The sequence below is a fragment of the Balaenoptera borealis genome (genome assembly GCF_965194805.1).
Source record: "Balaenoptera borealis genome assembly, chromosome: 1".
In the NCBI taxonomy this organism is placed as follows: Eukaryota; Metazoa; Chordata; class Mammalia; order Artiodactyla; family Balaenopteridae; genus Balaenoptera; species Balaenoptera borealis.
The window spans coordinates 81368983-81382841 of NC_138860.1; the positions used below are offsets into that span (position 1 = coordinate 81368983).

General features: G+C 52.0%; 1 protein-coding gene across 9 annotated transcripts in view; it reads left to right on the top strand.

Annotated features, from left to right (window-relative positions):
- Window positions 1-12658, top strand: part of ARHGEF2 (Rho/Rac guanine nucleotide exchange factor 2) — a 41982-nt gene extending 29324 nt beyond the window's left edge. For all 9 annotated transcript variants that reach the window (XM_082344215.1, XM_082344218.1, XM_082344220.1 and 6 more), the window contains 18 exons: window positions 140-269; window positions 490-599; window positions 749-895; window positions 1392-1642; window positions 1850-1975; window positions 2291-2408; window positions 2613-2861; window positions 4466-4542; window positions 4977-5146; window positions 7116-7183; window positions 8193-8393; window positions 8767-8886; window positions 9016-9083; window positions 9225-9260; window positions 9466-9516; window positions 9722-10165; window positions 10416-10599; window positions 11215-12658. In XM_082344215.1, the coding sequence (XP_082200341.1) occupies window positions 140-269; window positions 490-599; window positions 749-895; window positions 1392-1642; window positions 1850-1975; window positions 2291-2408; window positions 2613-2861; window positions 4466-4542; window positions 4977-5146; window positions 7116-7183; window positions 8193-8393; window positions 8767-8886; window positions 9016-9083; window positions 9225-9260; window positions 9466-9516; window positions 9722-10165; window positions 10416-10599; window positions 11215-11288 (2624 nt within the window). In that variant the 3' untranslated portion in view covers window positions 11289-12658. The remainder of the gene's footprint in view (window positions 1-139; window positions 270-489; window positions 600-748; window positions 896-1391; window positions 1643-1849; window positions 1976-2290; window positions 2409-2612; window positions 2862-4465; window positions 4543-4976; window positions 5147-7115; window positions 7184-8192; window positions 8394-8766; window positions 8887-9015; window positions 9084-9224; window positions 9261-9465; window positions 9517-9721; window positions 10166-10415; window positions 10600-11214) is intronic.
- Window positions 12659-13859: the final 1201 nt, after the last annotated feature.

The window sequence follows — 13859 nt, forward strand, 5'->3', positions numbered from 1 at the left end:
TTATCATCTTTCTTTGACTAGAACAGGGCTAAAGGTGGGGCAGGAGAGGAGGCCTCACTTCTAGTCGAGGAGCCTGGGAGGCTTGACTCCTGGGAAGGCACCAGGTTTGACGCTTGCCTACTTGGTATCCCCCCGACAGCCACCACTCGGGAGCGGCCCAGCTCTGCCATCTACCCCTCCGACAGCTTCCGACAGTCCCTGCTTGGCTCCCGCCGTGGCCGCTCCTCCTTGTCTTTAGCCAAAAGTGTTTCCACCACCAACATTGCTGGGTGAGCCTCTGCTTGGGGAAGGGGGGAGCCAGGCAGGCAGAGTATGGCAGTGGAGGCGGGGGGCTGAGAGGTCTTTCCCATCCCTGAGTTCAGAATTATAGGCAGACAGGTAAGGAGAACTTGGGGTGACTGCCTCTGGGATCCCACCTTGGGTCCCCACCCGGGAAGGGGACTCTTGCCCGAGTCGTCGGGTGATGCAACAAGGCTCCCCTCCCCTCAGACACTTCAACGATGAGTCTCCCCTGGGGCTGCGCCGGATCCTCTCACAGTCCACAGACTCCCTCAACATGCGGAACCGGACCCTGTCAGTGGAGTCCCTCATCGACGAAGGTGACTGTGCCCGGACCTCAGGGAGACCAGGGCATGAGGGGCAGGTGGGAGCAGTCCTGGGAACGGCAAGGCGGGAAGGGATCTAGAGAAGGGCCCAGGACCCAGGGAAGAGAATTGTGGTCCGAGTTGTTTCCCCCACTCACGTCCAGGTGCGGAGGTGATCTACAATGAGCTGATGAGTGACTTTGAGATGGATGAGAAGGACTTTGCAGCTGATTCCTGGAGCCTTGCTGTGGATAGCAACTTCTTGCAGCAGCATAAAAAGGAGGTGATGAAGCAGCAGGATGTCATTTATGGTGAGCCAAGAAGACCACCCCAGACTTCTCTTTTGTCACCAGTCCTGTTTCTTTGTGTCCTTCCTCTGCCAGCCCCTACCTCTCAAGACCCTTCCCTCTTATCCCATTGGCCTTCAAGACCCTGCCTGGCGTCCCCACAAGTAGCCACTAGGCCCCTACCTTTTGGGCCGTTGACCTCCAAAGCCCTTCTTTATCCCTTCCTTCCGGTCAATTCTTAGTCTTTCCTCTCTGCCTGTTCCAACACTGTACTGGGAACTGTGGGAAACCTAGACATGTAGGGGACATATGGTTCTTGACCCTAAAACAGCTCATAGCTTAAGATGGCACGGCATAAAGATAAAAAAATGATTAGAAAATGATCTAAGATTGTAATAATGCAGAATGTTAACCTGGAAGGGATCTTGAAAACCTCAAACGAGCCCTGAGGTCCCCAGCCTAGGCCCCACCAATTGTGGCCAAGCCAGGGTAGAGGCCATGTGTCCCATCGTACCCACAGAGCTGATCCAGACAGAGCTACACCATGTGCGGACCCTGAAGATCATGACCCGCCTCTTCCGCACGGGGATGCTGGAAGAGCTACAGCTGGAGCCGGGAGTGGTCCAGGGCCTGTTCCCCTGCGTGGACGAACTCAGTGACATCCATACACGCTTCCTCAGCCAGATGTTAGAACGCCGACGCCAGGCCCTGTGCCCTGGCAGCACCCGGAACTTCGTCATCCATCGCTTGGGTGACCTGCTCATCAGCCAGGTGAGAAAAGGCAGGACCCATGGGCAGCATTCATGGGAGGAGGTGTGACTAGAGTGGGCATTTCTCATCTCGAAACTCTAGGGGGTGGAGCCAGAGAGAGCTGGAGAGGCAGGAAGCCCGCCTGTTTGGTGGGAGGCCAGAGGGTGTTGGGGATGAGATTTGGCTTTTGGGGAAATGCTGACCTAGCCCTGCTCCCCCAACTTCTAGTTCTCAGGTCCCAGCGCAGAGCAGATGCGGAAGACCTACTCGGAGTTCTGTAGCCGCCACACCAAGGCCTTAAAGCTCTACAAGGAGCTATATGCCCGAGACAAACGCTTTCAGCAGTTCATCCGGGTGAGCAAACCTCTCCAGGACCCACACTCAGCCTCCTCTAGTGGCCCAACCCTTGTGGACACATCCGCTCGTGGATCCCATCAGCAGCCCCTCATAGCAGTAGAGCAAGTGCTTTTGCTACTTTGGTCCTCACAATAAACCTGTGACCTTGTCATCCCCATTTTCCAGACTGGGTCACCTACGCCGACCGGTGTGAGGTAAATGGCCAAGTTAGGGCCGGCACCAGGGCTTAGGCTCCAAGAACGCTCCAGCGTTCTTTCTGTTGCCCTCCCCTCGGGCCCCACTCTGGCCCTGAGCCCTCCTCTGCTCTTGTAGAAAGTGACCCGCTCGGCCGTGCTGAAGCGGCATGGTGTACAGGAGTGCATCCTACTGGTGACTCAGCGCATCACCAAGTACCCAGTGCTCATCAACCGGATCCTGCAGCATTCCCACGGTGAGAGGAAGAGCCTGGGAGGGAGGAAGGTGGGAGAGGGCTATCTGGGGTGAGAAATGGCTCGGGATAACCAAGGGGGGAGGGATAGGGTCAGATGTGGAATGCTGGGCAGCCTCTGAAGGTGGGAATCGAGATTGGTGGGAATTGGGGCTGGCTTGAAGCTTGGCTGAGCCATCCCTCCGTCATGCTGACTCCCGGTGTCAGGGATCGAGGAGGAGCGCCAGGACCTGACGACGGCACTGGGGCTGGTGAAGGAGCTGCTGTCCAACGTAGACCAGGATGTGCACGAGCTGGAGAAAGGGGCCCGCCTGCAGGAGATCTACAACCGTATGGACCCTCGGGCCCAGACCCCGGTGCCTGGCAAGGGCCCTTTTGGCCGAGAGGAGCTTCTGCGGCGCAAGCTCATCCACGATGGTTGCCTGCTCTGGAAGACAGCTACTGGGCGCTTCAAAGGTCAGTGGTCAGCTTGGCAGGCCAGGCAAGAGTCCGCGGTCAGATATAAAGAAGGAGAAGCATCCAAGCCCTTAGGACCTCTTTTAATGCAGCCCTATACCCAGGGTGAGACCCAGTGGGAGGAAAATACGTGGTCTCTGTTGCAACAAAAGTCTGAATACTGGATTTCACGTGCGATACAAGGACTTCCTTGTCAGTATTTATTCATTTCTTTGGTTCTTGCATGCCCAGAAAGCTACCGGTTTTGATGAGGAAAACAGAGAAATTCCAGGAGCAGAGGACAAGATCAGGGTAGTTGGTTCTACCAGCTGGAATCCCAGCCACCAGGGCTGGGGAATGGGCAGGAGCTTTGGGAACACAGCTAGGGAAGGCCCACGGGAGGGGGCGGAGCCCAGGGAAGGGCGGGCTGAGGAGAAGAGAAAAGGGGGCGGGGCATGTTGGGCTGGGGCACTTTTTCCCAGGCTCTCTTCCCAGACTGCGCTGGCCAACGCTTTCCTACCTCAATCAAGACAAGAGAGTTGCAGGCCTTGGCTGTGGGGGTGAGGAATGAGGGGCAGAAGTATACCGTGCTACCTGAGGCCAGAGTCTGCCTGCACCTCTGTCCTGTGTCATGAAACCCCCACTCCGTAGGCTTGAGTATTGCAGGCTTCACCAGCCACTCCTTCATCCCTTTCTCTCCTTCCCATCCCTCCCACGCAGAAGCTAAGAATATAAAGCATGGGGGGGTTAAAAATAGCAAGGGTGGAGAGCTTTATTTCTGACATCCCTCCCCTTCTGTGTGCCCACAACTTAGAAAGATCTCCAAGGGCAAAGGGTAAGTGTGTGTCTTCTCAACTGTGACATCCAACTTTCTTGGGCTTGACCTTTATTTCCCCTTAAGTCTTAAAGCACAGGACCTCTTAGGATCTGAGAGCCTGGAAGGTGGGGCAGAGAAGGAAAATCAAAGCAGGGCCTGCTGGGGTTGAAGGAGATTGGGATTGTTCAGTGGTGGGAGAGCTGGATAAGGAACCCAACTGTTCCCCTCCCTGTGGAGCACAAAATGAGAAGTGGCAATATGCTGGGGTAGGGGGGAGCTTAGACCAAATATCCAAAAAGGTCTTATGTTAGTCAGTTGTTCAACATGGAACTGAAAGGCTCTGGGAATCCTTTTTCCCTCACAAAAATTCTGGACCCTTTCACACAGAAAAATACACATGTGTGATATATTAATATGTAAAGTTGCTTATGCAACTTCAGAGGATTTGCAGAGCCTCTGAAGCCCAACAGTAGACATCCTAGGGGGTCTGTAGACCCCAGGTTAAGAAACCCGCATTCGTTGTATAAAGAGGGTTTTCTCCACAGGCATTGGATGATCGCTTATGGGCACCTCTAGCCCAAGAAGCTGATTTATCTGATGGCACATGCATTTACCCCCCATTTCTGAGCTATAAGAATGGGAGAGGTGGAGGTCTGCAAAAGTGGAGGAAGCAACCAGAGGGAGAGAGGTCAGGAAGAGGGGAAACAGGAGCTCTAACCTAATGGGGTAGACCTGGTCCTTGAGAAAGAAAAACAGCTGCTCAGACACTATAATGCTGACTGTCCTCCTGCCTTTATCCTCCTGCCAGATGTGCTCATGCTGCTGATGACAGATGTGCTGGTATTCCTCCAGGAGAAGGACCAGAAGTACATCTTTCTTGCCCTGGTGAGACCTTCTACCTTCTTCTTCCTCAGCACAGACAAGTGTTGAGGCCCTTCTTGCTTTCTTACCCCAGCCTGGAAGAACCCTGGAATCCTCTAGAGTCAAACAGCTGTTATTGTAACCATTACTATAATATAATAAGGAGAAATAAGAATAGCCAAGACAAATTGTTACTGTATGCAGGCACTTTTACACCTGTGAGGAAGGCCCATTATTATCCTCTTTTTGTAGATGAGGAAAGTAAAGCTTAAAGTTAATTAAATCGTCAAGGGTCACAAACGTTTCTAAGTCCTGTCTGGCTGGCACCAGAGCCTGGGTTCTTAACTTGTATTCTCGGCTGACTCTTCAATCCTTTGGGTATTTCAAAAGGACTGAAGACTCAAATATCCAGGGGTCAGGATTCCCAGCTTTAATCCTTCCTTTCCCCTGACTGGCAGGACAAGCCCTCGGTGGTGTCACTGCAGAATCTAATCGTGCGGGACATCGCCAACCAGGAGAAAGGGATGTTTCTGATCAGCGCGGCACCCCCTGAGATGTATGAGGTCCACACGGCATCCCGGGATGACCGGAGCACCTGGATCCGCGTCATTCAGCAGAGCGTGCGAGTGTGAGTGTGTGTATGGCCTCACAGTACCTGCAGTTTCAGGCCCCAGGCCACAGCACTCCCAGGAATGGAACCCAGGGTTCAGAGGTGGAGGCAGAGGCCAGGGGAGAGACAAGAAGGCCCAAGGCAGGAAATGTCATCTATGTTCTACTGTCCTGTAAAGTCGCACTTTATGTGATGACGACCGCAACCACCTTCCAAATGCAGCATGAGCTGACAAGCTAAAGGAATACTTTAAGCTGTCACATTCTGGCATACCTGCCAGCCAGCAGTACAATTTCACCTCCATTAACATCTTAGTCTGTAGGCAGTGGGCCATTATTTGGATTGTACTGTCTTTTACCTTTATTTTCTAAAAATGAATGAAAAAGAGGGGCTTCCCTGGTGGCGCAGTGGTTGAGAATCTGCCTGCTAATGCAGGGGACACGGGTTCGAGCCCTGGTCTGGGAAGATCCCACATGCCACAGAGCAACTGGGCCCGTGAGCCACAACTGCTGAGCCTGCGCGTCTGGAGCCTGTGCCCTGCAACGGGAGGGGCCGTGATAGTGAGAGGCCCGCGCACCGCGATGAAGAGTGGCCCCCGCACCACGATGAAGAGTGGCCCCCGCTTGCCGCAACTAGAGAAAGCCCTCGCACGAAACGAAGACCCAACACAGCTAAAAAAAATTAAAAAAAATAAGAAAGAAAGAAAGAAAGAAAAAGAGGAAAATGAAAGCATTGATACTAGTGGTAAGAGGAGCAAAACTCAAACTCCATACAACAGAGGCAAGAAGGAAATCATTTCATGTGCTGAAGCAGCAGATCTTTGGCTTCTGTTGGACACACATTAGATTTGAGGCAGTCAACTGTGTGTCTGTTGTGATAAAAAAAGTGAAGTGCATGTAAAATGTTGAAAATGGATTCTCAAAGATTATGCCTGAAGAATAAATTCAGTTAGGATGTTTATGATTTTTTTTAAAGTAATTTAATATTTTATTTATTTATTTTTGGCTGGTTTGGGTCTTTGTTGCTGTGTGCAGGCTTTCTCTAGTTGCAGCGAGCAGGGGCTACTCTTTGTTGCGGTGCACAGGCTTCTCATTGCAGTGGCTTCTCTTGTTGCAGAGCTCAGGCTCTAGGCACGCGGGCTTCAGTAGTTGTGGCACATGGGTTCAGTAGTTGTGGCTCGTAGGCTCTAGAGCGCAGGCTCAGTAGTTGTGGTGCATGGGCTTAGTTGCTCCGCGGCATGTGGGATCTTCCCGGACCAGGGCTCGAACCCATCTGCCCTGCATTGGCAGGCGGATTCTAAACCACTGCGCCACCAGGGAAGTCCTATGATTTTTTTTTTTAGCTTTCAGAGAATGTATTCTTCTCCACTTTATACTATGTAAACCTATTTTTTTTTTTTACTTCTGCAGTTAAGACTTTGAACAAATTTTTCAGAAATGCGTGCAAAGTATGAAATTACCTATTCTAGGAAAACAAGGCAAAGTACCTGTCCCATTGACAATAGATCTATAGTGCCCTTTTTATTAATAATATTAATATTTGTAGTTGCGAAAATAATATTATTCATTATAATTGATTTATTGAGCTTCTGCCGTGTTCAAAGCAGTGGTACATTATTTCATTTAATCCTCACAGAAAACCTGTGAGGAAGATATTGTCCCCATTTCTCACATGAGGAAATAGAGAGGTTACCACCTGGTAAATTGTGGAGCCAGGATTTGAGCCCAGGGTGCTTGATGCCAAAAACTGTAGTTGTCCCTCTGCACTATGCTACCTCTCCAGGTGACCTTTGGAGAGGGACAGACCAGTAGATGCAGATGATCAGTGCTAAGAAAAGGAGAGAGTCAGGAGTGGATGAAGCCAGGGCGTGGAGCTGATGAGGCTTACCAGGGAGAAATAGAGCACGTTTGGGAAGGAGGGTAGGCAGATTCCTGGTGTGTAACCTGACTTCCTTCCCCAAACCCCACCCAACCTGTTATCCCTCCAGATGCCCATCCAGGGAGGACTTCCCCCTGATTGAGACAGAGGATGAGGCTTACCTGCGGCGTATCAAGAGTAAGTCCACCCACAGAGTTTGTTTAAATAATTTATGATATATCCACACAGTGGAATACTGTCTAAAAAGTGAGATGGCTCTATGAGGGCTGATGTAGATCCATAACCAAAATATATTGTTAAGCGAAAAGAGCAAGGTTTAAAACACTGTAAAGTATATGCTACCACTGATGTGAAAATACTGGGGATAGATATATGTCATATGTATTTTGTATATGTGTGTGCAATATCTCTAGGAAAATAAGATATTATTACTGTGGCTTCCTCTGGGCAGGGAAACTAGGAATAACAGGGTTAAGACAGTAACTTACTTTTTTACTATAGGGCCTTATATTAATTGGGGTATGATCTAACTGCTGTACAAAAAGATTAACAAAAATCAGTCGGTTACACGAGGTAGATTATTTCTCTCCACATAAGAGTCCTAGATTATTTCTCTCCACATAAGAGTCCAGAAGTGGGAAGTACAGAGTAGTTGTGCAGCTCTGCCCTCTTCAATGTGAAGATTCCCCATCTCTATGTCCTCTATGTCTGTGTCTCCATCACTACTCCAGCTCCTGCTATCACATCTGCATCCCAGCTAGCAAGGAGGGGTAAAGAACAAGGAGAGTTTGTACCGATTTTTTTTAAGGGCAGATCTGGAAGACTCTCACATCTGTTGGCCAGAATTTAGTCACGTGCCAATGCCTAGCTGCAAGCCAGGCTGGAAAATCGAGTGTAACTGGGCAGCCGTGTGCCCAGATGAAACTTGCACACCTTCTCTAATTAAAGGAAGGTGGGGAGAATGAAAACTGGTGGACAGCCTGCAGTCCCTGCCACACATTGTTTTACTTTTGTTTTTAAAACAAAAGTACGTGTTACTTTTCCCAAAAAAAAGTTATTTTCTTTTTCATAAATGCCAAAAAATCAAAATTGAATCCTGCCCCTCTGCCCAGGCCTGGCCCCTGACCCCTGGGGCTGCCCCTCCACTACTGGCTCTTCTGGGTGCTCACCTGTTTCTCATCCACAGTGGAGCTGCAGCAGAAAGACCGGGCACTGGTGGAGCTGCTGCAGGAGAAGGTTGGGCTGTTTGCCGAGATGACCCACTTCCAGGTGGAAGAGGATGGCGGCAGCGGGATGCCCCTGCCCACCCTGCCCAGGGGGCTTTTCCGCTCTGAGTCCCTCGAGTCCCCTCGTGGCGAGCGGCTGCTGCAGGATGCCATCCGTGAGGGTGAGGGAGCTCCTAGGGAAGAGTCCAGACTCATCCACTCACCATCCCAAGATATGGACCCGTGGCTAGACACACACAGACAAGGGGGACGTCAGCCCCATAGGCCATAACTCCCCTGAGTGCCTGTTGCTTGCGGGGGAAGATGGTCCTTGCTGCTGTTTGATACCTCTCATCCTGCACATACTTGTGCTGCCCCTTGGGCACCTTTAATGACCTTTGCCTTGTATGTGGTGGTGGCAGTGAGACCCCACTACACGTGCAGGGGGCATTCCCCTAGATGCCTGCATGTTCCGTGTACTGAGCGAATGGCATCGCCTCCCATCCCCCACAGGATTCTCTGTTGCTGCTGTCCTCACCTCTTCTTTCCCCGCAGTGGAGGGCCTGAAAGACCTGCTGGTGGGGCCTGGAGTGGAGCTGCTCTTGACACCCCGGGAACCAGCCCTGTCCGTGGAACCAGACAGCGGTGGTAACACGAGTCCTGGAGTCACTGCCAGTGAGTGCCAGGGCAGGGGACCAAGGTAGCACGTGGGAGGGGTTAAAGAGAATGGGGTGGTACCAGGGACTGAGTGGTATCGGGGTGCTAGGGAAGTGGTTCGGCCCATCCTTTTCCCCTTCTCAACAGATGGTGAGGCGAGAACCTTCAATGGCTCCATTGAGCTCTGCAGAGCTGACTCAGACTCCAGCCAGAAGGTGGGTTTCAGGAGGTGTCAGGACTTGGCTAGAGGGAGGGAAAGGGACAGCTGCCCTATAGATCCTTGACTCGGAGCTATCAGGGACAGGCACCAGGGACTTGTGTGTCTGCTGATTCCCCATCCTTGCCCGTTTCTGCAGGATCGAAATGGAAATCAGCTGAGATCTCCCCAGGAGGTGAGGTGGGAATGTGATGATATAGGAGACTGAAGGAGGGGTACTGTCATCTGAGAAGTTAGAGCCCAGTTTGGAGTTGGGAGGGGGAGTGTACACCTCAAAGTACTTGCAGTCTTATTGTCCCACGCCCACACTTATTCAACTTCTGGGCAGTTCTCCCATCCTGAAGCTTGGACTCTGTTCCCACCCTCTCCTCTGTCCTCAGGAAGCGTTGCAGCGATTGGTCAATCTCTATGGACTTCTACATGGCCTACAGGTCAGTGGGGCAAGGGCTAGCATGGGAAGGGGAGGAGCCAGACCCGAGCTGCCCATTTAGGTGGGACAGAATCATCCTAACAGGCCTTTCTAAGCCTTCCCGATTCGAGCTCTCCAGGAATCATGACCTGGGCCCTGGGGAGTGAGGGTGAGGGGTAGAAGAAACGGGGTCCTGATACACCCCTCCGTCTCCATTCCACCCGCAGGCGGCTGTGGCCCAGCAGGACACTTTGATGGAAGCCCGGTTCCCTGAGGGCCCCGAGCGGCGGGAGAAGCTGACCCGAGCCAACTCCCGGGATGGGGAGGCTGGCAGAGCCGGGGCTGTCCCTGTGGCTCCTGAAAAGCAGGCTACGGAACTGGCATTGCTGCAGCGGCAACACACGCTGCTGCAAGAGGAGCTACGGCGCTGCCGACGCCTCGGCGAAGAGCGGGCGACGGAGGCTGGCAGCCTGGAAGCCCGGCTCCGAGAGAGCGAGCAGGCCCGCGCCCTGCTGGAGCGGGAGGCCGAAGAGGCTCGCAGGCAGCTGGCCGCCTTGGGCCACACGGAACCACTCCCAGCTGAGGCCCCCTGGGCCCGGCGGCCTCTGGATCCGAGGCGGCGTAGCCTCCCTGCAGGCGATGCCCTGTACTTGAGTTTCACCCCCCCACAGGTAAGGAAGCTTGAAGTAGTGAACTGACATCAGGGTGGACATCAGGGTCCATGAGAGAACCAGAAAGGAATTGGAGATTTGAGGCCAAATGACATCAGGCATCAGACTTGAAGGATATAGGATACTGATGGGAGGACTGAACAGTTGCGATGGGTGCGGAAAGAAATCAGTCAGTGGTAGAGGTGCTGAGAGTTGAGTCTTCACACTGCTCATTCCCTGGCCTCCTGCTTTTCTGGCCTGCTGTCCACAGCCCAGCCGAGGCCATGACCGCCTGGATTTGCCTGTGACTATTCGCTCTGTCCATCGACCCTTTGAGGATCGAGAGAGGCAGGAGCTGGGCAGCCCCGATGAGCGGCTACAAGATAGCAGTGACCCCGACACCGGCAGCGAGGAGGAAGGTAGCAGCCGTCTGTCTCCGCCCCATAGTCCACGAGGTGAGATCCTGGTGGAGACATGGAATGGAAATGGGATGTAACCTGGGTACAGACCCTTGGGCTGTGGTTTCCAAATGAAGCCTGCATCCTAAAGCACGGGAACAATTAGGATGGTCCCTAACCAACCACTGAGGTCTACAGTGACTCTTGGGAGGGGCACAGAGCACTTCCTGTTTTGCCTCCTGGTAGATGGGAAGTGGAACTCTAGGAAGCAAAGAATGTAGGGGCCTCTGCTCCAGTAAGTCCATGATTCCCAGCCTGTTCAAGCAGAAGTAGATTTTCAAAGTAAAAAAATTTCAAAGCCCTCCAAGTTCTTATAGTTGGTTCAGGAAATACAAAATAACCCAAAACTACTGTGACTTCATGTAATACTAATCTTAACATATTTTGTATTTTATTAATCAAATTGTGTCTCCATATACTTCCAAGTACCTAGGTGTGGATACCTTACTTTGTTGACAGAGGTTTTCCCCTCACCCAAGGATTACAGACCTCTGCCCTCCCTCACAGCTCTCTGAGCTCCTCAGCCCACAGACGGGGAGGCGTCAGTGTAGGGGGTTCAGTTGATCACGGGAGCATCTGTTCACTCACTAACTTTGCCCCGTCCTCCTTCAGACTTCACCCGAATGCAGGACATCCCGGAAGAGACTGAGAGCCGCGACGGGGAGCCTGTAGCTTCAGAGAGCTAAGGGGGCCCCTCCCCCCACCCCGTGTCCCCCTGAAGAACATTACTGAGGGAGGCAAACCTGGGGACTCCAATCTGCCAATGACGAGGGAACTTTTGAAAGAACTGCTGATTGTCCTTGCCAGCTCTTGGGATCCTTGGACACGGGGGGCCATTTAGGAAGCTGGGGGTATTAGGCCACAGTGCCCCCTGGTGGCATCCAGAAGCTACACTGCAGATGCCAATTTTTCATGCCTTCTTCCCTCTACTTTAGGAAAATTTATTTATTTATTGTTTATTAGTTATGGAGGGAGAGGGGAGATTTAGAGGACCAGGGACATGGGAACCAAGCCATAGGGATCAGGGGGCCTTGTCCTTTAACACTACTGGGGTTTATTCAGGCTTAACTGTGCAGCTGCTGGGTTCTAGCCCTGACACCCCTCCTGAGCAACACCCATCTTTGAGGAGAGGCTGCAGCCATAAGACCCTACTGCCCCTTCAGGAAGGGCTGTGGTCAGGGCCATGTCCCTCTCCCCTTCCCCTCAACCTCTTACTGCTGTTCCCCCTTCTCTCTGTCTTCTATGGAAACCCCAGGGAGATAACCTGGCTTCCTAGAGTTGATGGAATACAGGTTGAGGTGGCCGTAATGGTTTGTTGGGGGGTGAGGGGAAAAACTCACAGGGACCAGAATGTTTTTTTGTTGTTGTTGTTTTCTTTTTTGTACCAAAGCCAACTGCACGTGTTTTATATTTTTAAGAGAAGATTGTAGGCAATTAGAAATCGCAGCCCTCTATCTCTACATCTCGGAAGAACTTGAGGGATGGGGGGAACAATGACTTCTCCACTCATCTATAGTACTGGGGGACCCATTTTGATCTCTTCCCCAGCCATTTGGAAAAACAGTTCTTGGGTGAGTTGGGAAATCTACAAACCCTGACCTCATCCCCCACCTCAGCAACCATGACCTGAAACCTCTGCGTGAATTAGGGGGATTTTTCAATGGACCTCCCCCCACCCCACCCCAGTGCCTGCCAGCCCCAGCCAGTTTTCTGCAAATTTGATTGTTTAAAAAAAAAAAAAAAAAAAAAAAAGATAAAACGGGGAAAATTAAAGTCCTGGAACCCCAGGAAGTACTGTCTGTTAATGTCTGCCAGTTCTGAGGGTGCTGGTGAGGGGGAGAGCCAGGCAATGACGTGTGTTCCTCCAAAAGGAGCCTCTTCCTCTCCCAGGAAGGGTGACTGCCTCCCTGAAGACAGGGGGCGCTAACAAAAGAAACTGCTGCCAACCTTTTTTCGTTGTCATCTTTGACGCTCACAAATACAAGGATAATGAAGGGGCACTTAGGTTCCAGTGGCTGTTGGAGGTTCCAACATTAAAAAACTTGTTTTCATCTCATTTGCATGCCATGCTCAGGAATTGCATCAGCCTCTTGCCCCCTTCCCTCCCTTTCAGCACAGTTCCTGTTAGCCTCTCCCCAGAGTCATTCATTTTCAGGTTCAGCCCTCACTCTGCCCTTGTTCTTCGCAGTGCCAGAGCCCTGGTTTAACCTTTTTAAGACGGTTCCCCTCCTAGGAGCTGCTCATTTGCTCTTTGCCATTTTGAGAGGCAGTGAGAGATTAAGTAGGTTTCAGTTCTTGTTTTTCGTTAATTTTTTGCTTCCTGTTTCTGGTTAATACCCTGCTCTGGGGCTGTAGGGGGAGGGGTGAGAGAGTCTAGAGTTGTATAAATGCTGGCATAGTGCACAGACCTCTGTTGGAGCCCATGGAGTAAGATGGGAAGGATGGGGCCCATGACCTCAGCTAGAAAGAGGAATTGAAATCACCTGGGGTGGGGGGCAGGCCTGGGGGCACAGCCAGCACCCTCCACTCCTGTAATTCTCATCCATCAGCATCTGGCCTTGACAAGGTGCTTTCTCATCCATAACGGAATCTGTGAGGTAGGAATTGTTCTCATTTCATAGACAGGGAAACCTGGGTGCAGAGGGTTGCCAGCCCAGCAGAGGAGCCAGGAAAGGGCCAGCCCTCCTAGCTGCAGTTCTCCACTTCCCCTCCTAGGCTGCTCTGCCGAAAAACACCAGAGCTCCAAAGTTTCCAACACGATGGCCCATGGCTCAGCTGTGTGCCACGTCAGCGGGAAGCAGCTGGGACCCAAAGTTGTAAAGGCAGAGCAGTGGGATGTTAGCATCCAAAGACCACCAGGAAAGGGAATGCAGGCTCCTCCAGCGTTCTTACAGATCCAGTGAAGGATGCTGGTCAGGAGTGTAACGGATACCTGGGGACGCAGAGCCCAGAGCGTGGGTTCCGAGAAGCCCACAGCTCACAGGAGAGCTGCTCTGTCCCTCCTGCCGCCCCTGGACTGAAACTCCCTCTTCATCCTTGATCCCAAAACAAGACACACATTTCTCTGACATGGTAGTTCCTCTGAGATTAGTCCCTCTCTCACGTCTTTCCCATTCTGTCCATTGTCCCCTCTCTATTCCCATTTTTGGAAACTCAGTCTTACTCTCTGTCTGCCCTGTTGGCAGTTTCACAGCGCTCTGGCTTGAGCTCCAGGGAGCCAGGGCCCAGCTTCTTGCCACAGCAATGCCTCCTTTCCA